General features: G+C 38.9%; 1 protein-coding gene across 1 annotated transcript in view; it reads left to right on the plus strand.

The window, feature by feature from the left end:
* si:dkey-215k6.1 (transmembrane protein 132D) overlaps positions 1–27,116 on the plus strand; it is a 244,449-nt gene that overhangs the window by 165,221 nt on the left and 52,112 nt on the right. Inside the window, exon 5 of the mRNA XM_051423450.1 lies at positions 2,841–3,036. Coding sequence (XP_051279410.1) covers positions 2,841–3,036 — 196 coding nt within the window. The remainder of the gene's footprint in view (positions 1–2,840; positions 3,037–27,116) is intronic.

A 27,116-nucleotide genomic window follows, 5' to 3' on the forward strand; every position in this document is an offset into this window, starting at 1 on the left:
CCCTTCAAACAAACAGAATGAAACATAACTGTTGTGATAATATAGCATGTCCATGGTCTTGTGGCTTAACGTACCCCGTGTATGGGGTAAGTTGAGCATAGGAGCGGGGTAAGTTGAGCATAGGAGCGGGGTAAGTTGAGCCACAGCCTCCACACTGTCCAGCTCCATCCCCACCACCGAGTTGGCCCTCCTCACCACCTTGCTAAGCTTGTTGGCACCCCCAGTGCCGATGCCTCCCCCCCAACAGACCACCGCAAAAAGAGGACACTGGCTACTACAGACTGGTAGAACATCTGTAGTAGCTGAGTGCACACGTTGAATGACCTGAGCCTCCTCAGAAAGAACAGCCTGCTCTGTTCTTTCCTGTAGAGGGCCTCAGTGTGATCCGTCCAGTCCAGTTTATTGTTGAGTGTCACCCCCAGGACCTTGTAGGTGTCCACCACCTCTACCTTCTGTAGTGGAGAGAGGTAGGTGGGGGGAGGAGCTGGAGGTTTGTGTTTTTAGGCTTGATAAGAGACAGAGCGAGGGACACAGATGGGTAGAGACAGATGAAAGAAAAGCAAGCATGATGGAGGGATCTGTAAGAGGTCAAGGGGAGCTGACACCCATCAGTTTTCTCTCCTTAATCTATCTGTGTATTACATTGCTCACCCCATCTCCCTACACACACACACACACACACACACACACACACACAAACACACACAGGCAGACATGCCAGATATCACAGACCCCCAGCAATTGGCTTTGTCATGACCTTTAACCCCTATATATCTGTGTGTGTGTGTGTGTGTGTGTGTGTGTGTGTGTGTGTGTGTGAACATGTCTGTAACATTTTGCTATGAAATGAGGACTCAAAAATCAATTTACAGCTGCTTACCCTTTTTCTAAATCATGTTTCACTAGCTGCTGAACGTGTGTGTGTGGCCGTTAGAGAGAGTGTGTCAGTGACAACGAAATACTGTATCTAAATTATTTTCAGATCGCCTTTCTTGTCGCTGTGGAACAGTCAAACTCGGTGTTTGTTGAACGCTTATCTGCAAAATTCCACCCAGGAGACCTTTTGTGTATCACTTAGTCAGAATATTTCACTGCTATCTTGACCACGGGAAATGTACTGTCACATTCCAGATAGTGGTTTTATTTAAGAACCACTGTGGGTATTTTGCTGTATGTAACAGCCTAAAGCACCACAAACACAACATTTTACTGCAGTGCCTGAATTTCATTTTATTTCAACTCTTTAATCATTCATTCATTCTGAATCTGACCACAATCCTCATAACGACCTTAAGTGTGACACAGCTGGCTCGGGTGTAAAAGAAGGAGATGGATCTGATTCACAGTAGCAGCAGATCAAATCAGGATGTCTGACAGGCAGAGAGGTAAAGCAGGTATGGCAGTCTACAAAGTTGTGAGGGCATGATGTGCAGCTGAAATCCAAGTTGTCAAAGTGACAGACAAATTTCTGTATATAAGAATCAGAATAGAGGGGTATTAACATATGTCTTTTTTTATAAAGTTGCAGTAGTTTCCAACTAGAAAATGTTAACTGAATCTGAAAGTGCTTATCTCGAAACAGATTGTGAGTGATAGACCTTTATAATGATTTTAAGATTGACACACAGAGGCTTTAGAAGTGCTGGTAGACATATTTCTTACCTTTGGACAGAGCACAGTTTGTTTCCCCCAGGTTTGTTTTCAGTCTTTATGCTAAGCTAACCAAAGCTAACCATCTCATTTTATTACTGAAAAATAGATATAAGCCTGCATCCAAAACATCTTGAGCAATGCTACTGGTCTGTGCTGATGCCTAAACATAACATTATTTAAACACACTGACCAACAGAGAAAGGCTGAGGCACATAAACATACTTCCACAGGCTTTTTGGAGAGAGCATAAAATAGAATGGCTTCTATCCATTAAGCTGTAAAACGTGCCATTATTTTTGGATGGGATGATTTGACTCCCTGTTTCTCTCTCACAACCACTTACACAAACACAAACACACACACATATGCACACATATATAGTGTGATTTCAACTTTTGCACCTTCTTAACAGTCCTGAAGGCACTCATCATTATCACTTCCATCACCAACATCCTTACTATCATCTTCTTCATCCTCCTGGTCATTATTATCATCATAATCACATTTTCAGAAGTAGAAGTAGATGCTTTGTATGAATGTAATATATTTTTACAGCTCCAGGGATTGTGACAAAGGCACAGAGACACTCAGAGTGTGAAAGTGGTTTACACTAAAGTTACAGGCCATCATTTAAAAAATGGTGAGAACAACCCTTTATCTCCCTTTCTATCACCTTTATCTTCCTCTTCTTTTACTACATTTCCATGTAGAAAGAAAGAAACAGTGACCTTGCCATTGGCTCTTTCTCTTGTATTAAAGGTAATCTACCATTATCTGTGACAGAGCATTTTTCTCTCATGAGTAAGCGGCTATAAAAGTTTTGTTGATCCAAATGAGATCTGAAAGTGGTATTTTTTGGTCATCATGGCCATTGCTGGTGAGTTTTTGCACAGCACTTCCCAAGCATCATTTGTCAGTCTTAAAATGTGCCCAGTACTCTGCCATTGACTTCCCCAGACTTTCTGGTGATGTTTGATTTTTATGTTGGAAACTCATCACATTGTCTGGCCAGTTAAGGTAGATATCAGTGCCCTTAACTACAAATTTCTACCATGTATTGTTGCTGCCACACATGACTTCCTATGTGTCAAAAAATGTTTTTGCGGGAAAGATCTAAAAATCGGAAGTAAAATATTTTGATACCCTAAAAAATATATGTTTTTCCATCCTCCTCTCTGTCTCTGTAGATTGGAAAGTCCATCATATGAGGTGATGCAGCTGGACTTTGAGGTGGATAATGTCATCAACCTGGTGCCGACCCAGACTCTGCACTGGAACATCGAGTACCCAGCTGGAATGCAGACAACTTCCAGGCAAACAGAGAAAGTCTCACACCTTTACATCAGCAACGCCGACATACAGGGAATTGTACCGCTGGCTGAGGTAAGGGATGACTCAATAAATGGGGACAGATACAGATATCTGTGAGCATACATATTGACATACCCAGCAGCATTTCTTATGCTGGAATAGACTCCCATGTTTCCCTTCATTTCCCTCCTACTCCTAACCTTCTTGCTGACACCCCCTGCCCATCCCTTTCCTTCAGGTTGATCAAAGCTTTAAAGGTCAGCTTGTTTACCCCCTGCTGTTGCTACAAGCCTCCTGGTCACACACACAGCAGGTTTCAATCTCACAGGTTTCAAAATGACAAGCAGCCTCACAAATATGCACCCACACATGTACATCGCCTATAGACATGCACACAAATTCACATACTGAAACCCTGAGTGTGTATGCAAATGCATACAGATGCATACTGACTCACATTTGAAATTGCAATTATCCAAAAATTCACAGACACATCTACATCCATGCACAAAAATCATTTTCCCATAATATGTGTCATTTTGGCAGGTGTCATTCCTGGTGAGACTCAAACAAATTTGCCTCTTTAGGACTCAAAAGGCTGCTTTCCATAGAGACTCCAAACCTTCATTGTATCAGTATCTAGACTTCAGTGTAACTTTGAGAAACACTGACACAACCAAAAATAGTTTAGTGCACAACAAAAGGGATACAAATTGAAATGTAGTTAGTGTTTGCATACTTCTTCTTTGCAGGTGGGATGAAATAATGATGTGATGTATACCAGTAACAACTCAATAATGCAGCTTATCTCAGACAGTAGCTCGCACTTGCTTTGCAAGGCATATACTTATTATTACTGATACTAATAATATACCCATAGCATTACTTATATAAGGCCAGGATAATGTAAAGCATGTTTTGATTATTACTCTTACCCTTTCTTTCATATAATTTTGCTATCTAAAGACTTTATGATCAGTTTAGTGTATAGATTTGAAACTGAAAAAATCTTGAAAGGTTATTTTGGTGACAATGGCTGCAGCACATAAAAATAACAACTCAGTAAAATAAAATAAAACGTACATTTTCCAAAATGTAAATGTCTATGCAGTTTATGTTGTATATTCTGCTGCATGCTGAATATAGGGTGAGCAGAAAAAAGTATTTTAGCCACATAAAACAACTCCCACCGTTAAAAAATAAATATCAGTTTAAGTGTGCGACATATTAGAGGTTTCCTCAGCCGTTCCATATTCATCTGCAAAAGTCTTCTGTATAGGGTTCATGAAGGTATGGTGTATGGTGAAAGGCATTTCGTCTTCGCTGTCATAATGATTTATTTTAATTTTCTTGTATTTGTTTTTTCTTCCATAAACCGCTGTAACTTTGATCCTAACAGCTGACTTGCAGTGTAACATGCCGTGCACGGCAGAGTTGGGCTTAGGCATAGGAATACAGCAATTATAGGTTGAGACAGTGTAGTGCCAAATGACAGGACTGTCTGAGGGCAAGGTAAAGCTGTGAAAATATCCTTAATATAGAGTACACTTAAACTGATGTTCATTTTTTAGGTTGACTAAAATATGTTTTCCCGCCGATCCTGTATTCAGCAGTGCACTGCTAGGACTCCCTGTTGGGTCTCCAGTCCGCTTCTCCGAACTGGGGGCGCACTGACCTCCGTCTGCTGCAGGCAATACGCTGACTATGGATAACTGTCTCATATAAAGTTTAAAAAAACTATCCCTTTCAGGGAAAAAATTAAATTTAAAGCTTTCTGTCTGGAAAAGAGAGCAAACCTTTGCATAAGACTGATGACTTTGGACTTGTACTTACTTTTATTAGACAGGGTCAGGTGGAGAAAAGCTCCTTAAAAGATTGCTTAAAAAGCCTGCTTAAGTCTGTGACATTTCTAATCAGATAAAATACCAACATTACTTCATACATTCACAGATCAAAACAGACGCATCTCAAAGCAGACGTCGCTAGTCTGGCTAAAGCAACCAAGACCCTCAGGCTAAAAAGTGAGGAGACGGATGCTTTTCAAAATACTCCCAGTTCCATTACCAGTGAGGTAAAGCTAATCTGGCCTCATAGCCCTCCTTCAAACAGCAAAGCCCTAGTGAGAAAACCCAATTTTCTTCAGGGCTTTTGCAAACCCTGTCTTTTTCACACACTGGAAAAAAACAAGCTTGAAACCATCATCTCAAATAGCAGTGCTGTTCGGATTTTGCTAGCTTTTTTTTAAGGGGCAGTGTGAATGGATCTCAGGGATAAGTAATGCTACATCTCATCCCCCTGTATTTTAACAGTATTCTAGAAAGTAATTAAATGTATTTTTCAGAGAAAACTCTCACGGATATTAGTTGAACATTTAGATATATGTATATGTGACCCTTGAGTTTTTGATGTATTCATTTAAAATCTTTCTGTTTGTGTCATAAATTATTACATTGACAATATATGAGAATGTGAATTTATTGTTAGTGTGATCCACCCCTAACTTGACAGCCTCGAAACCCTTCAATTATTTTGTTTTTACACAATATAAAACTTTACACATTTTTTTGTTCCATCTCTTCTGTGGATTTTTATACATGGCAAAAATAAAAACCAACATTAATTGGCCTAGTAAGGTGTTGGGCCACCACAGGCCTCTATAACAGCTTCAGTGCTCTTAAGCATGTAGATTGTACAAGTCTGGCGGAACAAACATTACTCTGCCCAAAGATATTCCCTCATTTTCTGTTATGATGACGCTGGTGGAGAGTGCTGTGTGGGACATCTAAAATCTACCATAGGTGTTAAGTGTGGTAGAGATCTGGTGACTCAGAAGGCCATAGCGTGAGTCCCAATTTTCAACTACTCATCAAACAATTGAATGACACCCACTGCCCTGCATGTAAGCAACTGCATTTGTTTATTTAAATAATCGATTTGTATTTGTGCTTACATCAATGGATTTTTACCTACATGTTTTGCCCCAAAATATATCTATTGACATTGCTAATATGGCAACCTCGTGTCACGTGTTATCATTGACTTTTCAATAATTTAAGCAAGAAAATCACTTTCCCTCACCTCAATCAAGGGCTTGGAGTTGCCCAGACTCAATTGCTGTATATGATATATGTTATATCAGGCTTAAGTGCCTGATATAGCAATGTATTTGTTTCTTGAAAATTTGTAGGACACAGTCATTTTATCTTATTCACGTTTATTCAAGTTATCGCCATACGAAGTATTACTCTCTCTACAGTAACTTCCTGACAAATGTATTCTATTACATGCACAAAATCCACATGTTCTCACTCCCAACTTGTAAAGTAGGGAAGTCTGGTCAGTGCCCCTCCACTACTTTCATTTCTGGATGCAGTTACTGTGTGAAACAGTTACAGTTTGGTTAGGTTTATGCACAAAACTACTTGGTTAGGTTTAGGAAAAGGTCGTAAATTACGTTAAGGACCTGACGTAACCATACCATATGTTACATAAAAGAATGTTTACATTTGATTTCACACAAGACATGTCTAGCGGTCTTCTGGGTTTAAGTCCTGTGTTTTTTTGAGCCATTGATCCGCCCCACCAACACCATATGTGGACTTTCTTGCTTTTTAAAGTACTTTACCTTACTTTGACAGCTGGCACGTCCAGAAATAATGGGACCACTGACCAAGCTGCAGTATTTGACAACTTGGGAGTGAGAACGGGTTGCACAAAACACATATCTTTGTATGCACACACCTACACACCTAGTTTCACTTTCTCTCTCTCCATCTCTTTTTTGCCCCACTACTTTGGGTAAAAGCATCAAAATGGCTGCTATTACAAGTCATTTGGGCCTCCTGATTTGTTTACCGGAACTGCTGACCAGGTGCTGATTGTTGGTTGGTTGTTTAATGCGTCTGTCACTGAGAGGGGTCTCTGTGATATGTCACCGAGATGAAAGCTCCAACATTTCTCGGTCTTTTGGCGGAAGGAAGGAAGGAGGAGGAATGAAATTATGAGCTGGGATCTTCAAAGGGAGCTGGATGTAAAAGCTTTCACAAAGTCTTGCATCCTCCTTCCTAAACACTCCACATCTGAAGATTGGAACAAATGTGCAGTAAATCATGTAACGAAATGTGGGATCTTTACAGTTGTTACATATTTAAACGGCCTTAAAACTAAGGCTCACATATAATTGCATCAGGAGCACTCAGCACTGGTTTTTAAACATTTTCTCTGTCTGATCTGTTTGGGTGATTCAACTCCACCTCAGCCATCCTCTACCATCTCCCAAATCAAAAGTCAGCTTATCAACAGTACTGATGTGGTAATGCCGTGGGTTCTCTCTTTACAAGGCAACAATGAAAATCCAAACACTGCCTGTCATTACCAAACCCTCGCCGTCATTTTCCGTCTAATTCCGCATATCCATTAAGGTTCTGGTCTCTTGGCTGAGCGGGAAAGAAAGAGGCCCTCTTCAGGAAACGAGGGATTATTAGGAGTAATTTGTCTCCTGCGGGGGCTGAAAAATTGGTTTCATCTTTTAGAGAGGAGAGAAGAGGTGAGGAGACAAGAGGAGGAGAGTTAGGGAATGAGGGAGGGAGGGGGAGACAAAGAAGAGCCAGAGAGAGACTGACAGAAAGAGACAGGTAAGGGAGATTTTATTGTCTGCTGTATGTGCATTGTCTTTGCTACCTCTCATTTTTAGGCAATATGAGGTTTCAGCTTTTAGCATTAGTCCATACAGTAGCACCATGTCTGGCTCATGATGTCTGCAGATCAAACAAAAATCATAAAAAAGAAACAGTGAACAATGTAAGCTATGTAATCTACTACAGTTTTGAACCCTCAACCAGCAAAAAAAGGAAAAGGTTATTGCATTGTACCAGATTTTCTCTATGTCATTCCTGCCACTTCCTACTCAAACAAACCATCTATCACCTAATTCACAGAGCCTTAGCTGAATTGCAGCAAAGTGGGAATACTGAATTTATAGGAAGAACAGTAGGGTGGAGCAGGAGAACTGCAAACTGATCAGAGTAGTGAAAATGTGAATTTCCCACTCTGAAAACTTGAATTGCAGTCATCTTTTGAAAGGCAACCCACAGCGGCAGCCAGACACTGTACAGAATGGAGTCGGGACTTGCTATTCAAACGTGATGACTCAGTAAGAAACTTTCCTTTTATTTAACCCAGACAGTCCTCTCAAATTTGATTTTCAAAATGTTTTAGGAAGGAGACAGGCCATAAACTTGGTGAAGCTCGATTCATTTTTAGACTGCAGCTTAAAACAGCTAAAGCATTCATATAGTTTCTAGTTAATCCACCACCATTTGCCGCACTCAATGAACAATTCCACTATTGGCTCTAAAAACAATTGTTTTGTCCCGCCCTAACTATATTCCTATTGGACAGTCTGTGAATTTTAGTTTCAGATTGTATTCCCATTGACTAGGGCTATCCCAGAGTCTGAAAAAGCCTCAGATTATGTCAGTATTTTACTAAATGTATTTGTGCTAGTTGCATAGCTTAATAGAGGCTTATAAAGTGGTAGAGACAGAATTGGACATTTCAGAAACAAATTGGTCACTAGACAGCAGATGAATACCTGGCCACAACCCTGAAACAATTATTTCACGGTACCACCACCTCCAGCTACATCAAGTATATTTAGCCAGTGATCTTTATTTTAAATTGGGCAAGAAAAAGCAAAGATGACCTTTTGTGGGATGCAGAGAATAAGCCTAAACAAGCCTGTTATCTGATTATGTTTTAAGAAAGGCTAAAATAGGCTAATTTCAGTTCCATTTCTGTAAAGCGAGTCAAATAAAAAACTGCTACAATTACTTTGCTTCACCAGTTTTGCAAACATTTCTTATTCATTCCATTTATATTGTGCAAATTACTATAAAGCAATCTTCCCATGGTCAGTATTTCGCCATTGAGTGTGTAGAATTTGCCAGTCCTGAGATCTAGTAGGATTAATAATAATAATTATTATGATTATTATAATAATGGCAGTGTTGGTGGTGGTACCATTATCAAAGTACTACATTTGTATATTTCCAACATGACTGTTGGTCACAGAGGCATACACAAATAACATATAGTCTTCTCTGAACACAAGTTATATGACCAAGCAAATATTAAAGCTAATTTAAATATAAAATGTGAACAGTGTGTACTGTAGATAGAAGGCACAGGCAGTGCTATCAATAAGTAGTCATTCTGAATCCTTGCATAAAGAAAAATGCATTGTGGAGACTACTTAAGTTTCAGCACCAAGGACAGCGCCTCAGTGTACGCTAAGTGCTAGCATCAAAATCTTAATGGGACACAGTTTTGTGTTTATGTTAATGTGGTAATTACTTGTTAAAATGAGAAGACCTGCCCTTTGGATTGGTCCATGTATAAATCTTTGATTTTACCTGATTTACAGGAGGCCCATATCTGTGATATAACTAATAAGAAAACATGAGAGAAAATAATGGACACAAATGGACAGAGAAAGAGGGAGCAAATAACCTGTTATTTGAGCCAGGGGAAAAACAGAATGAAAAGAGAGGTCAGGAAGGCTCCTGCTATACTTTCCTTGCTCTTAGAGATATTTTAGCGGCTGATAAATTGGATCAGTAATAATGTTGTTTTACGTTCCCTACAAGAGCCATTACACACCTCAGCCTGAAATGAGGCTGTTTCCCTCAGAGTGAGGGTGGGAGAGCGAGAGAGACAGTGACTAAAAAATATTTTCTCTTATTATCTGAGTCTGAATATGTTGAATTAAGATGCATGTTTCACATGTTAGCCACAATGTTTCTGCTAGGCATTGTGCCAATAACCTAGATAAATATAAGATAAACATTTTTTGTGTGGAGTTTTGATTGACAAAGAAGGCGGGGTAAAGAAATAGAGAGACAATTTCTTTTTCGATTTACATGTCCCTTTTTTTTGTTGACACACTACCTGTGACCTTTTGCAATAATGCTTTTATGTCTGCTCATATTTGCATACATTTATCTATTTGTTGTGTATATGAGACGGAAGGAGAGAGTGATAAAAAGGTCCATGATTTCTTCTTCTTATCTTCTTCTTTTTTGTCCTGTCTTAGAATTTAAATGTTTTCATAATTCTCCTCTGTTCCTCTTTCTGTTCTTCCTTCTCTCTTTCCTTTCTGATGAGCTCTTTCCTTTCGTCATTGTTCCCCACCTCAAACCTATTCCCTTCATTCTTTTTCTTCCTTCCTCCACTGAGTTTCACCTATCTCTGAGGTTTTGCTATGTAATTAATTATTAACAGTTATGTTAAGTGGTAAATTGCCTTAATTTGCCTCTTCTGATTGGTTCTCTCTAAAAGGAAGTCAGTAAGTAGGAAGAGGAAAGTGAATAGTCAATAATCTGTTGATGAAAGCACGCACACGCACACAGAGTTTTCAAACTCAATTATAGATTTACCATTTTCACGGTCTGTGTGTTTATTAGAAGCAGGCTTTCTTCCCTTTTTCCTCTTACAAGTTTTTTTTTTCATCGTTACATCTCGATCTGTTGTTTTCTCAATTCCCCTATTTTTCTCTCTCTCTCTCTCTCTCTCTCTCTCTGTGTGTGTGTGTGTGTGTGTGTGTGTGTCAGGAGTGGTCTAAATACCTGTACTTGCTAATTTGCACTGCCATTAAGCAAGGCACTGTGGAATCAATCTTACAAACACACTCCCTAGGTTTGTTTTATCTCACAGATGTTTAAACTAATCTAACCGTTTTATTAACTAATGTGTGTCTTTCCACTTTCCAAAGAAGCTAGCAAGTCTTCATCCCTTTTTTTTTGCCCGCATACATCAACCATCTCTTCATTGTATTTGCTTGTTACCAGCCTTCAACCACCCAATTAATCAACACACGACACGTTCTATGTGTGTGTGTGTGTGTTTGAGTGTGTATGTATTTGGGTCACTGAGAACTTGCCTGTCCTGGGCTCCAGGTACATTTCCATACCAAGCGGCTCTAGCTTGCTCCAATCTGTCAACAAGAATGGGAGAAAAAGAGAGGCGGGGGAGGAAGAGAGAGAGAGAGAGAGAGAGAGAGAGAGAGAGAGAGAGAGAGAGAGAGAGAGAGAGAGAGAGAGAGAGAGACATTTAGGAAAGGAAAAAAGTTTGAAGGGAAGTTAGAAAATGACAAAGCCTATAAGGCTGGTGGAGGGCACTGCACTTACTTTCTAACTAAATGTAAAAAAGACGCAGTAGATGCATGTAAAGTCAATGAAACAAGCTGGATAAAGGCATATTTGCTCTGGGCTGTGTGTACTGAGAGGAACACACATTCGCTCCTCTTTAAATTTTCAAGTTGCCCAAGACATTCGCCTGATATAATGCAAATGGAAGTCAGCTTCAAGCAAACCCCTGTCAGTTATTGTATATTTAGAATTGCAAGAAAAAAAATCTTTATTGCTTTGTAGCCATACCAATATTGTCTGAACAAAATGTCCAACATCTCATGAATGATGATACTAGCAAAAACACAATTTCCATCTTTTTTATGTTGTGAGAAATGTGTGTGAGCAAACTCATGCCTTTTAATTTCATCAATTATAAGTTCTACCTAGTAAAGAATGTCCTTTGTAATGTTTTTTTATTGGCAAGGAAATTATCTCACTCACTGGCAGACTCTCTCAAAACTAAAAACAGCACCAGCTGCATGCGATGGGCCACAAGCATACAGAAAGTCGTGATGCATTTATAGTGAGACAATTCCAAAAGCCTGGATAAGAATAAAACTACTACACCTTTATATTGAAAACACACAGGGAGCTATTAACTATTTACCCATTTAGAGGCACATAGAGGCTAATTCATTTTCTAGCATGCAGGGCAGCCTGTATGACACTTTACATGGAGCTCACATCATCACGTTTTCTTAAACACTGGGCCACCGTATAGAGCACTTTATCATGTTTTACTGTACCTACCATAGGAGCACCCAAGAGAACACCTTTGCAGATTTTCTTTCAAACATGGGGGCACCAATGATCTCACCAAATACTGTGTAGGTGAGGTATGAGTAATCATACAGCGAAGAGGTTTTTAATCCAACCAAACACTGCTTACATTTTAGAGAGAAAATTAAAAGTAGAATTACACACTGCGGTTGGAGTGAAAACCCACATTAAACCCATTGAAATTTAGAAGGTCTGCCACGTGAAAATGAGAGAACTCCTGCTCAAGAGTGAGTAGAGATAACCTAAGACAAATGGAGAAATTGAGGGAGACAAAAAAGCTTTCATTCTCTCACTCTCTCTCTCTCAAGATTAGCTGATTTGCCTTTTGCTTTTTTTATGAACCAAATCAGAAACTGAGCCTCCTTCATGCTCAGTCACATTTAATCCTACCCGGGAGCTGCTTAGTCCAACCGCAAAGTCCTCAAGGGCCACTAAAGCAGCTGTACTGGGTCAGTTTGGGACTGAGTGCTGTGCTCAAGTGTACATCAGCAGCAATCTAAAAGAGAGTGGAGAGTCTTGCCACCAGGGTGACAGCTTGGAGTTAAAACTGGCAACCCTCTTACTATAAACATTAATTATTTTCAGATTTAATAAACTGAACGAAAGTGAGAAGATGTGTTCATCAAGATATTAAACCCTGTCAGGAAAACATAGAGAAGAGAGAGAAGAGAGAGAGAGAAGGATACAGATAATATCATTATAGCACACTGAACCTCTCCTTCCCATGAAATTAGCCTTTAGCACAAGTAACATAAGTGGGCGAGAAACCAACCGACTGACTGATGAGGTGACACACAGAGAGAATGAGGAGAAAGAATAAAATTGACTAGTTCAAAACAGGCAGGATGAGAAGATGGGTAAAGTAGGATAAGAAGAGGAAGAAAGAGGGGAGAGGTTAAATTGATGGACATAGGCAGGAAAAACAATAGACAGAAAAGAAGGGAGGGGTTTGATTAATAAAAATTTAAAAAGGGAGACAAAGAGAGAGAAGGACGGAGACATAAAGACAGAGCAAGGAAAGAGGAAGCACGAGGGGGAGGAAATTAGACAAGCTAAAATGGTAGAAGTGTGCGCAGAGGGAAGAGAGAGTGAGAGTGCTATAGAGAGAGAAAGATGGAGAGAAAAAGGAGGGCCCAGTGGAGGTGCAGGGCACCATGTAATAGTCCCTTGGAAGTCCTGGCCAGCACAGAGGAAGAGAGAAAACAGTGAGAGACATAGGGCAAGAGAAATAGAGAGAGAGGAGACGAGAGCAGGGCAGTTCTAATGCAATTAGGGGTCTGGAAATTGAAAGTACAATTCTCCCTGGGATCTTTGCAAGAGTGGTGTGTGTGTGTGTGTGTGTGTGTGTGTGTGTGTGTGTGTGTGTGTGTGTGTGTGTGTGTGTGTGTGAATGGGCTGTTAGCTTTCATATCAACCAAATGTCTTCATCCTTCCTCCCTGCTGTTCTATCTCTTCGCCTCTCCCTCTCTCAATTTGACTACTCAAATTACTCTCTCCTTTTACAGTTGCACGCCCTCCTTTTAATTTTTATTTTTTTCCCTCTCTTGCTCCCCCCCTACCCTCCCTTGCCCCCCACCCCTTCCCTCCCTGACTCCATCCATGTATTTCTGTCCGTCTTTCCTTTTCCCTCCGTCTCTCTTTGCATTTTTTGCGTTTCATAAATTTGTAAAGAGGAAAGCGAAATGTCAGCTGTTTTTTACATTTACATTTTGTATTTCAGACATTTAGCTGATGCTCTTATCCATTTCAGTTTGGCCTAAGTGCCACAGTAGTACAAATTAAATCTTTTAGAGGACCAAAAACTGAATAAGCTTAATAATATATGCAGGTGTTAGAGTCAGAGAGTCTCAATAAAAGACAATACTCCCCAATTTATTAATTTTGAAGTCTTTGTGCAACAACGCAACACATCAGATAGCGTTGGCAGTTAGTAGCAGTGCTTTTAAGAATATGGATCCAGCTAAGATGTGACCTGTTCATAAGTTGATTAAAATGACCTTGACATTCTGGAATACAGTCTTTATTTCTTGAAGTTATATTTGAATGTAGTTTTATTAGTGTATACTTAAAACATACGCACAAGTTTTGCGACATTTGTGAAATAGCTTTAAACTCAATCAAATCCTTTTATTAAAAGGTTATCACATTGTCATTTTTGTATTACACTTTAATTTAAAAAAAGAAATGCACAGTCGTCAAACGTTTCTTCATTACTTGAAGTGTACATAGTTTAAATGTAATTATGTCGATAAGGTAACAGAAACAATAACTACAATATAATAATAACAAATAATTGCAGATGCTTGATTTTGTGTTCTAGAACAACACAAGGAAATTATTCTTTTGTGCCACATGTTGATCTCATTATTTGAACGCACATTTCCATACCCAGCCATAAAGCAAAAACTCTTACATAAACACAGAAATACAAGTATACATATACATTAAAAGACATACATACGTATACATAGACACACTGTAGGCGTTCACAAACACTTACATTTTCCCTGCTAATTGTTGTTTCAGGAAAGGCTTAAAACAACACCAGTCTCCCTGGCTAATTACCTGCTCTAATTAGCTGTGTGCATAATTACCATGGGCAAATCTAAATGCTGTTCCCAAGAAGACTTATCCTGTTGGCCCCATTAGCACCTGTGTACGTATAGGTGTGATTGTGATGCGTGTGCACGTGAGGGAACATTTGTCCATAGATTCAACCTTTGCATTCTATGCTGGCAGTGGGACAGGAAGGAAGTAGGTTAGGCGTGTGCTAATTGCCCCAGCAACAGGGTGATTGACTTCAAGCTACCCCTGTAGGCTCGTTAGCATCTCGTTAGTAGCTGCAATTAGTGTTGTGACAGACAGGCAGGTGGAACAGCAAGGGACAGCGAGACATTGGCCACAGAGATGAAGAGGTTTAGGATACACTTGACTTTCTAGAGAGAGAGAGAGAGGGAGAGAGAGAGGGTCAAGGATAATCTTTCCAACCTGACAGACACAACTTGATCTACAGTATATTCAACATAGTAAACTGAGTTACATACCTGGGTTGGCCTGAAATTAGCTTAGGAGTCTGTCACTCGATAACTGCATAAATATATTTTATAAAAAATTAAGGACAAAAAGGTAAAATGGTTTCATACATACACATAATAACATGAATGCGAAAATAAGAAACAAGCAGTGCATGGTCAGATTTCTGTTGTCCATAGATTCCGATTTTCTTTCCATTCTGACAAAATGTCTTTTTCAAGTTATTATCATATAACCATGTGTTAACTGATCATATTTTAAATACAATCTTATCGTGGCCAAAATAATTCATAATAATGATATTATCATGATATCTTTAGAAAATGTGAAAAAAGTAATCTTTAACTTCCATTGTGTGTTTTGTTTCTTTTTTGGCAAATGAATTACACTCAACTGTAACTGCCAACCAGCTTTAATGAGCATTACCGCCACATACTATCTTCAGAAACAGAAATGTTTTAAGAGTATAATATTTCATTTTTAAATATCACAATTATTGTCAATACGGGTATATCACAACACCCCTCATTTCAAACAAATATAAAGAATAATTTGTTTATTATTTTTAAGTCCACATACATCATTTCACTCTGAAATGTGTCCCGTTATGGAAGCTAAAATGACTTTAGCCTCATTTTCACTGTGACCTTATGGCAGAGATGTATATTAATGCTTGTTTTCAGCAAAATTGGTCATAGTATCATTGTTTATACAGTAGCTACGAGGAAGCCTGAGCACAAATGCTTTTTTTGAACAATATTATGCCTCAAATTCACACAACTACACACATTCACACTTGGGAGGTACCTGATACAATCAAAGTCTCACACTGTTGTCCACCCACCAGCTGGGTGCTTATTGCCTTGAAGTTATCAATTGGACATGTTTCATCACACAGTGTGTGGTTGAATTAGTCACACAAGGATCAACAGTACCTTTAAAAATGCCCTCCCATCCAGTGCTGCTCTCAGCTCTCATCAGTCCTAAACTCCTACACATATTACGCTGTGCCTAGTTCATGCAATTATGCCCAATAGACAGAGACATATCTACTAAAGTTTATAAGTGTTGGCAGTTGCACTGTATTGTGTAGGAGTGGAATACACGACACAATGAAAATAATGACATGAAAAATAAGTAGCTAAAGCTACTTGATATTTGCAATGTTGAAACACAGTTAACAAATTGCAATATTTATATCATATTATATTATTTTCCCCTTCACAGGCTTTTAAGAACCAATTTCCATACTTATTTGTTTCCCTAAAGATGTTTATTTTGTATTATTTCATTATCTACAGTTCCACCTATCAAGTGCTAAGCTGATGAGTTAAATACAGATATATGAGTTCTCTACAAAATGTTCTTGACTACAGAAACAAACACACATTTCCACAAAATAATGCATAATCAAATGGCAGCTGTATCCATGGTTTGGCAAGGCAGCCTTTACTTATTACCCTTCGAGCTGCTGGAACAGCCTGCAGGAGGATCTGAAAGCAGCAGAAAGTGCTGAAATTTTTAAATGTGAATTAAAAAAAAGTATTTGAGACATTATTACTCTTTTATGTTATCATATTTTCTTTTCTTATACCTGTATTTTATTGTCATTTTTTATCATTGTATTTATTTTTAAATCTTCCTTATTTAATTATTATTTATTTTTTTGGCCTTTTTGTTGGCTTAATTGTTATAGAAACAGGAGGGGTGGGTGGAGAGAGGGGGACGACATGCAGCGAAGGGCCACGGGTCGGATTCGAACCCGGGCCACTGCAGCAGCTCCATATATGGGTCGCCAGCTCTACCGACTGAGCTAACCTGGCGCCCCTTTATTCAATTTTCACTCCATTCTGTCTTATTATTATCTTGTCAGTCTTCTGTGAAGCACTTTGAACTGCGCTAGACAGTATGAAATGGGTGTATACAAATAAAGTTTCTTTGATTGATTGATGGTTACACACAAGGCTGGGCAGAGATCTTCCTACGGAGACCATCTAGTTTGATTATCACACTTAAAGGTCCAGTGAGTAACATGTAGGATTGGCAGAAATGGAATATAATATTCATACTTTTATGAATATTTACTGTCATTAGTGTATAATCATCTGAATATAACAATCGTCATGTTTTCATTACCTTAGAATGAGCCGTTTTTATCTACAGACAAATACAGATGCCACATTGTTTAGTTGTTTCATGTTGTTCCGATGCTTCTAGCTAAAGATAGATAAATGAATAAATAAACAAATACATAAATATGGAATATTTTGCTGTGATATGAAATCATTATTTATTTAATTATATTATATTATTGTATAATTATTATATTTCATAATCTGAGCATGGTGGACAGAGTTGCACTTTGTGCAGGACCTCAGTAAATTAGAGGACTTTGGGATCCTAGTACGATTTTGCATTTTAACAACACAATAGGTGTTTGCTTTGGGCCTGTGGCCTACTGTTCAAGTTTCAGTTTTGGCCCTCCAAGGGAAAAAGTTTGGGCACCCCTAAATCCCATACATAATTTCCTATATCCTTTACATCATCTTACACTGCATATTTGGCAAGCTCAATGAATGACTTTCCCAAGGAAATCTGGAGAAAAACACATGCATTGAACTAATAATCTTTTGATTCCATGAGGAGAAAACATGGGTTATAAGAGTCTTAAAATAACTCTCAATGAAAGAGTGGAAATTTGGCTGGGGCTCAGTTAGTAATGATCAGTCTGAAGTCTTATAGATCACAAGAAACATTCAGCGTTTGGCCAAAGCCTGAAGTAATTACTCTGTCTAACAAATAGATTTGATGCGATCACACACACACACACACACACACAAACACACACACAGTCATATACACTCTCAAGTATAAAAAAACGGCACAGGCACACACTCAAACATGTACACACCCACACACAACTGTATTGCAGCCAAATAAATGAGCCGGCACTCCTCAGGCCTAATAGTCTGGCTGTAATTAACATTGTCATAGTGATAATAGCCATTTATCCCTGACATATCACACACACACATACACAGACACACAGACACACACACACACACACACTCCAAAACCTCTATCTTGTCTAGGCAGCTCGCCCAGCTGTCACCTCCCTCATCTGTCACTCTCCCTCCCACCTCTCCTCCTTTTTCTCCTCCTCCTCTCCAGTATTTAGACCTCAGGATCTCTCTCTTACACGTCCCTTTTACTTTGTAATCTCCCCTCCTTCTCCCATCTCCTTTTTAATATTTGTACAGTGTTCTTTACTCCATCATCTATCCTCCTTTCTATTACTCCCTCTTCAATATTCAAACCACATTCTTCCTTTCTTCACAGTGTTTCTCTTTCTTTCTTCAACCTTTCCCTCGCTCAGTCTGTGTGTGTGTTTCTGTCTTTACATTGCAAGTTTGTTTCTTTTTAAACATGATGTGTTCACACTGCAGCAGAATATAGTCAGCAGGAAACCAGATCGTTTGTTGAGAGTAAAGCAAGTTTCCCCCCACTTTTGGTTCCTACCACGCCTACAAAGAGTTGCACAGTTTTGGTAGACAAGGTTTGGATCCAAAAGGAGATTCAGTAGGCTGGCCAGGTAGTTTAAAAGGCTCCTTACTGGCAGGTCCTAAAGGCTACAGTTTGCAGCAAGTAGGGCAAACAAACAGAACCAGCAGACAGCAGGGCATCAACAGTAGGTAATAAACAGGATAACAGTTTTCAGGTTACAGATGAACAGGTTATGGGTAGGCACACACAAAAGCAGGTTTTCTGGTAGAGGGTAATTTAGAGTTTATCTCATTAAACAAAGATAAATCAGTAACTGAGTAATAGTGTTGTGACAGTACAGGTAGTACTGATAAAGTAATTAGTTTTGGACTTTAATTACCACTGAGCCTTGTGGCTGCACCAACAGGACACAACTTAATCTGAATGCCTTCGGTTGCCACTCAGTAAGAAAATCCAGGTCTTACTTGAACCCCAGTGAACTCCACTAGTTTTCCAGCTCCACTCATTCTGTGAAGTGTCGCACACCTGAGTACATATTTGGGCCAGCCATTGTCCAATCCTCTTCTCTCATCAACAACTGTGCTCTAAACCTACATTGGTTTCAGTTAATTTAGGTTTAAAAAAATGGACAAACTAAAACACTTCAGTGATGAGGGTTGCTATCAGCCACTGTCCATCACTGCCTCAGTGAGACTGGCTGATGCTACGTAAGACCTGCCCTCTTGAGATTGACAAACAATCAAAAACACAAATGACAACCTTTGACCATGACAGTGACCTGTTTGTAGTTCAGAAGGAAAATAAATGTGGCTATTCCAAGCCCCTGCTTGTCTCATTTCTTACCTGTTTACACCTTAATCCTCTCAAAATATACATACAGGACTATATAGATATTAGAATGTGTTTCATGAAGTCAAACAAGAAACTCAGAGAGACACAGTTTTCATTGTTTCATTGCGAAATACTAAAAACAACAAATCTCTTGTTTATCACAATTACCATGGCAACAATGTGTGTTTAGTGTTTCAGTTGAATAACATCCAATCATACCAACTGGTATCAGTGACTTTTTTGGAGTGGTGTATAAAATGCACAATACACTTTCACATGCTTCTACTTGTATTTGTATCTACTCTTCTTTTTTTCTTCATCTAACCATTCAAACACAACCAAATACTGGTACACACATATGCAGACTTTGTCTGTGTTCACAGACGTAAGGAATTGATGTGATATTGATGATACAACAGTTTTCACATTAGAAAGCCAGTCTTTAATTATTTTAGTAAACAGTATTGACTTTTGTGGCACCGGGCAGCCGCTCTGCTGAATCACAATATCTGTTGACGTCAAGGTTCATTTACTTCAACAAGACCAAATGCAAAAACAAGCTATTTCTACGACTTCTCTTCAAGACTCTCTCCCAGAAGAGAGAGATTGGGAAAGGAAAAGAAACAACATGTGTAAAGTAAAACAATTTGTAGTCGGCATTACTGCCTGCCACTTGAATGCAGTCAGTAACGTAAGAGCCTAAAGTTTGTTTGTTTGTTGCAAAAACTCGAAGAAAAGCATATATTGTATATTACAATAGAAAGGCCAGATTCACATCGCAGGCAATATCTAATCGAATGATGTTTAGGTGTTTGGACCTTTGATTTTATAACTGGTTTGGATGTAAAGAATAATACTTTCAAATCCAGCAGTGGCCAAATAGCTACATTACTCTTTTCTACACTTCTAACTCTTCTGAACTCTTTCCATTCTCTAAATCACTCGCCTCTGGCTAGTGGGCATTTTAATTTCCTGCTGTCTTTTTGTACCAAGAATACTTGAGTTAGGAGAGATGATAATGAAGATGTAGATCACAAATTAATGTTTTCTCAGTTGAACTGTTCTAAGTTAGTGCTAGCAGGGGATCAGGGGTGTGCAGTAAATAGTGATGTGCCACTTGCTCTTCACAAACACCTCAGTTTATCTAGCAACATGATTAAAGTTGCCTATTGTCTGCACCTAATAATATTATCCATGACTTGCTGTAAAGGTCCTTTATATGTTTCAAAATTCTATAAATGTAATATTACTATTCTTAAGGCTAAAGACCAGAGATTGCATCCTGTTTTCTCTCAAAAGCCCCCTTTTTTTCATGATCACGAAGATGATCTTTTCTGGGTGCCCCGTTAGCTCAGATGGTAGAGCTGGCGACCCATGTACAGAGTTGCCGCAGTGGCCCGGGTTCAAATCCAACCTGCGGCCCTTTGCTGCGTGTCATCCCATCTTTCCCGTCTATCTACAGCTGTCACTATCAAATAAAGCCAAAAAAAAAGATGATCTTTTCAAAACTTTAACCAAGTAGTTATTGTTGTCTTACCCTTACAGAACTTCATCATATGAGTTACAGTCTGTTATCATCTTTAGAAATAGAGGCTCCTCTAGGCAATATGTTCATTTAAAACAGTTGCACAGGAATTATCACTGTCCAAGTACTTAGTGTGTATATACGTATATATGTGAGTACTTGGACTTACAGTCAGTATGTGCAGTACATTAAGGCAGTTAAATCTAAAATACTGTCCAGAGAACTCATACAGGCATGCACACACACACACACACACACACACACACACACACGCACACAGAAAGTGCGATACACTTGATGTGTTTAATGGGTCTGTAGTAAATTGCAGCTAAGTGCCTTCAACCAATTTTCCTTTCACAGCTGAGCCCTGGCACACACATACACACACATGAACGTGTGAGCAAACACACATACACAAAGAAAACACTCTGTATAGGTTGGACAGATGTGACTACAGAGAAAATAGCTTCAAAGAAAACAAAAGATTAAACATTTCAAATAATTTCAAGGGCCAGACAGTTATCTGTATTGATATATGTGTAATATATATGTCTCATTAGTCTGCTGTTTCTTATGTGCTTGTGTGTGCTAAGCATGCTTTAAGTGTGATAGTCCTCATGTATGCTAGAAGTGTAGTCTACATGTATACTTACAGACTTATATGTAATTAAACATTTTTAGTTAAGTCTATTGTCTGCAAGGGTTGTATATATGGTTATATTTCCATAAATATATATGCACTTTGCTTATGATGCAAGATTGAAATAACACCTGTCTGAAGTACATTAACCAAGTTTATGTCAATGCAGCAAGATAACCCGACTTGAAACAACCTCAATTAATGTGTTAACCCAGCTGTAAAAATGGAATTGGAGCAGTAACATGCTGAACATCTGATTTGCACGCATTCACACCTTCATTGATTTTATTGCTTTATTAATGCCAGATATAATGCAATAAACAACGTACATGCATGCATGACCAGTCATTTCTTTTTCTAGGCTTCTGCTGTGGCCTCTCAGTGCAGAGTATACACTTTCAAGCTTTCTTTATGTTTAATTCTGTGTATTGTGGCAACATTAATCTAAATTCTTCTCACCCCCTTTATCTTTATGCATGTCTTACACAGAGAGCAGCACTAATTATCTTTATCATTCTGCCCTGCTCTCTCATGCAGTGTACATACATTCAGATGAACATAGTTTTTTAGTATTTCACTGCTTTGCCCCTGATCAAACACTCAGTAAATTATCCAATTATACTGTTCTCCCTCAGACTGTTCTTAACCTGTAGCCCACTTGTATATAGCTCTACTTGAGTCAAGACATAACAGAAGATTTTTAGTAATGATAAAGTGAGCCTTTTCTCCGTTTTTGTCCTAATAAATAGTCAGCAGCAATGCTGGTAATGCCAATTAGCTGTTGATACTTAAGTGCTGAACTAATGCAACATTTCCTTCACTGTATGTGTGTATGCACGTATACGTGTGTGCACACAGAGATGTTCATCCAGACATTACATAATGTAACAAGGGCAAGATCAGGATAAAACTGCCAGGCCCAATCCCAATCTCCACACTCATGGACTCCCGGTAAGTCTGAAAGGGCTTAGGGCTGTCCCTATGTCAAATTGTCAGGTCCATGAGGGCTCTCCCGCAGACATTTTGAGCCCTTTATCCACACTTTCCGTAAGTCAGCATTGCTGCAGACTTTGCTTGGGGGAATTACCCACAGTTAGCATTGTGAAGTTAAACACGGGGCTACCGGGGGAAGCCCTGAAGTGTTAAAAACGGTGGGACGAGTAACAAGAAAAAAGAGGTTTACATGTAAGTGTATGATGCTGTTTCGACAAAACGAGTACATTGATTATTTGACAGTTACGTCTAGTCCACTTTCTAAGATGTTCAAATATTTTTAAACAAAAAGCTTTTTTGAGATATGTCACAAAATGCTGTCCCATTCCCATTCTGGGCCCTCACAACCTTTCACATTCAAGCACTTATGGGTTGATGCTAAATTTGTGAAGGTTCAGTGCTTCCACGCTTTAGGGTGGAGATTGGGATTGGGCCCCTGTCTGTTACTGGAGGGTATTTGTTAGCTTCCTTACTCCATTAGCAATTTGCCCAATCAGCTAATTGGTTGATACGCTAATTATCTACGCTAATTATGCAAATAAGTCATGGATTATAGCCAAAAGGGACAGAAATTGATTAATTGATTGCTTTTAAGTTTACACAGTGTTCCTAACCTGTTAGTATTCACATGTATATATTATATAACTGAGCTAAAACAAGTGTATGTCTAAACAAACTGTGAATTATTTTCTACCTTAGAGGCAACGTGTGGCAAAAATATTCCAGCTTCCTTTGATTCATTTGAACTCTAACAACCTTTAAAATAGTGAATAAAATTCACAGTGTTTCTGTTATCAGACTGTGGTGAAAGGGTCACAATAAGAGCAGAGTGCGACCCAGAGTCGTATATGTTCCAAGCAATTTCCCCCAAATGAGAAACTTGACAATTTAAGGAATGAACGGAAAAGTAGATAGGGTAGATGTCTGTGTGTGTCTGTGCTAATGTCTGTGCATTTACTGGAAACACAGTCATAGATGGCAGTACTTCCATTTTGCCTGGAAGAGATCCCTGTGTTTGTGTGTGTGTATGTGTACGAGAGAGAGAGAGAGAGAGAGACAGAGACAGAGACTGATAGACAGACAGAGAAGGAGGGAGAGACAGAAAGAGAACTGCTTACATACTCTTATTGTAAGTCACAGTTGGAATTGAATTTGTACAGAAGAGCAAAAAGCCCCAGTTTTTTCACTGTGTCAACTCTTTTACAACACTGTGTGTGAAAGTGTGCATGACGTGCCTGTGTGTATGTGTGATGGGTGGTCTCGCTCTGGTTGCTTCACTTTAAATCGTACACACCTTACAGGACACACACACACACACACACACACACACACACACACATACATGCATGGATAAGCTTCATTGAAGAGGGAGGCTGTTTCCTAGACTTCATTTCTCTCTTGCACCGTGCACACACAAACGTGTTTGTCAGTGCATACCAGATGCACATGTGCACACACATATTTATTCTTTCTGTTGCTCCCTCTTTCTTCCCACATCTCCTGGACTCATGCACACACACACATGCACAGGTGTATCCAGGAATGTACATCAACTCACGCAAAAACACATTCATTCATACATAGAAATACAAGACCTCACCACAAACACACGCACGCGCGCGCACACACACACACACACACACACACACACACACCTCCTCTGAGCTTATCTCAGTGCAGTATGGAGCAGCTTTTGAAGGCAGTAGGGAGCCAGTTGTTGACGAGCCACTTAATAATTCCCTTGGACAGGCATGAAATTCTTTCCTTTTCTCTCTCTGTCTCTCTTTCTGTCTCCTTTGCTCTCGCTCTAATATTGCTCTTCCTGCTGTGTTTTGATCATTTTTTTTCACTTTCTCTATTTTTCTAATTCTGTTCTGCTTTGTCCCCTTTTCACTCTGCTTCCTTCTCTATGTCTCTGTCTCTTCTCTGTTTCTCTTTTTTTCTGCTCTTTGTGTTTCTTTCTTGTATTTTCTAGTAAACTCAAGCTGTTAAGTAAGTAACTGGCTAAAAACAGCTAGTGTCTGACCCTTGTTTAACTAAGGTCAGAAGGAAGGTCAAGGAGGCAGGTCAGCAGACACAGACTGACCAATGCAAAAGGTTTACCAATGTGTTTTTAACTTGTGTCACTGAATCTGGTATTAAAGCCCAGTCACAACAAATTCAGTTCATGGACTCATACACAAAATATGTGTATATATGCTCTAATCTAGACGCTTGGTGATGTGCAACTCGCAAAGCTAGTTTGTAAACTACTGTAGCTTGTGACAGACATCTCCGAGAAATTATGTTTGTATACAACTACTCTGCAACAGCAAATACATTTAGACGGAAATGTAATGCAGTTATAGTTTAATTAGTTTTCTGTTAACATAATAGGGCAATGTTAACATGTTGACCTGGCATGTCACAACAATGTTGATAGTTATATACTTACTGATATTCACTGACAACATGTTTTATTTGTTTTGTGCCAAAATAAGCAATCTTGCAATACTGTCCTGTCATAGTGACCAGAGCATTATCCAGAGTCAGCAATGTCTTAATTGTTTATGAACATTTAACCAAAATCATTGGTCAACTGCTTACATGCTAGCCAACCGGAAACATGCCAGGTACAATAGCTGTCTGAACTTCTTTCTGTTTTCTACATATTACTATTTCATTTAATAGTAATAAATATATTAATAGTAATATTAATAAGAGTTATTGAAGTTAGAAACCTTGTTAGTTGCTAACGGGACAATAAGTTCACACTGTTTATTGAAGATGTAGTTGTATCATCAACTATCTAAAAACATTGCTTTGTGTGGTGTAGGTTAAAGCCACACAGAAAGCTTCCTCCATTTTCGACTTTGGAATCTATTTCTAATCTTGTTGTCCTGATTCTCCATATGGTAATTTTACTTTTGCTATTTCAGTCTATTAAGACATTTGTTGTACACACATTAAAAAGTTGTGCGTAACACAATGGAGCAAGTTACAAGATAATGTGAGTTTCAGGGGGTTGGCAAATAAATAGATTAACACACCAGGATGTGGAATTGGATAAAGTTGGACAATGTCAATGGTGATATTAAATATGAGAAAGATGTTTCAGTATTTTCATTTGATGATTTTGGAGATACTGGCTTTACATCTAGTGTTAGTGATTAGCGTTGTGCCCTCCCATTGTCATAAAACTGACTATATTGTGTTCTCTTGTGGTGAAGATTGGTTTTTTATTTGCTTATGTTTTGTGCATATGTTTATACTTTTATTAGATTCAGTGCTTTGAGCCATTTCATCCACCGTACACAACACCTCGGTCTGTAGACACTCGATTCGGATTAAGAAAAACTCCAATCAATGACACACAAAGCGTAGCAGTTCAGTTTTTTCCAATTAAAATTCACTAGTTCAAGGAAAATAAAATAAAATAAAAATCAGGTGTAAGGGTTAAGCAGGAGACAGCTATAAAATACAGGAATATCCAATAACTCAAATATTTTACGAAAAATGTTTTCCCCTTGTTGTTGTCTTTCCTTTTGGCCTGTGGTGCAGATAGAGATGTTAGGGTGATGTTATCTCTGTTAGGACTTCCAAGAGACTCCTGCCCAAGGATACACACACATATTAACAAACACATACAAGCTACATACTAACACAAACACAGAGACACATGTTATCTCTTGTCCTCTTTCTCTTCTTCCTCTTTGATTTTTATCCCTCCATCTGCTTTCCACCCCTCAAGGTAGAAGAAGAGTCTCCCTGTTAATTTGTTCGTTTTTCTCTGTGCACGTCTGCTTTCTTTGTGCCCTTCATCTTCCTTTCCTGCACACCGTCTTTCATATTTTCCATGCTTTTAATCCTGTTTGTCCCCACTTCTCTCTCCTCCTCCTCCTCCTCCTCCTCCTCCTTCTCACCTGATTCTCACCTTCAACCTGCATAACTGTCTTCTGTCGTGATAAATATCTAAAGTATCTATTTCTGATTTCAGGCAAGACTGAGCAGATTGTAAGAAGAGCAAAAGCTAAGAAAATTACAGATTAAGCCAGTGTGTTGTGTGTGTGTGTGTGTGTGTGTGTGTGTGTGTGTGTGTGTGTGTGTGAGAGAGAGAGAGAGAGAGAGAGAGAGAGAGAGAGAGAGAGAGAGAGAGAGAGAGAGAGAGATCTCATTAAGTAAAGGTCACATCGTGGTGTATGGCAGAGGAGGATTGGGCATTAGGCAACTTGTCACCGGTCACATGTGCTTAAACTCTTGAGTGTGTGTGTGTGTCAAGTGTGAGAGTGTGTGCATCAGCCTCTTGTTATGTGTGTTTGTGACTGTGTGTATGTCTTTAAGTGTGTATGTTTGCCCTGATATGCTATTTATACTTGCATTTTATTTGCATATTCTTGTGTTTTTGTATATGTTTGCCCTTAGTCTTCCTCCTGTTTCTGCATATTTATGCAGGTTTTTTATATGCAGTATGTGTAACTGTGTCTGCAAATTTAATGTTTGTTAGAGTTATTTTTTCATACAATGCAAAATTGTGAAAAGTACATTTACTTAAGTACTGTACCTAAATACACTTTTCTACCTTTAACCCTTAAACTAAGTCTGAAGCCTAAACGTGAGGAACAGCCAAAATATCCGAACTTTCCAATAATGTGCTCAATCTGACAATGTAAATGTTCTC

The sequence above is a fragment of the Dicentrarchus labrax genome, unplaced genomic scaffold (assembly GCF_905237075.1).
Source record: "Dicentrarchus labrax unplaced genomic scaffold, dlabrax2021, whole genome shotgun sequence".
NCBI lineage: Eukaryota > Metazoa > Chordata > Actinopteri > Moronidae > Dicentrarchus > Dicentrarchus labrax.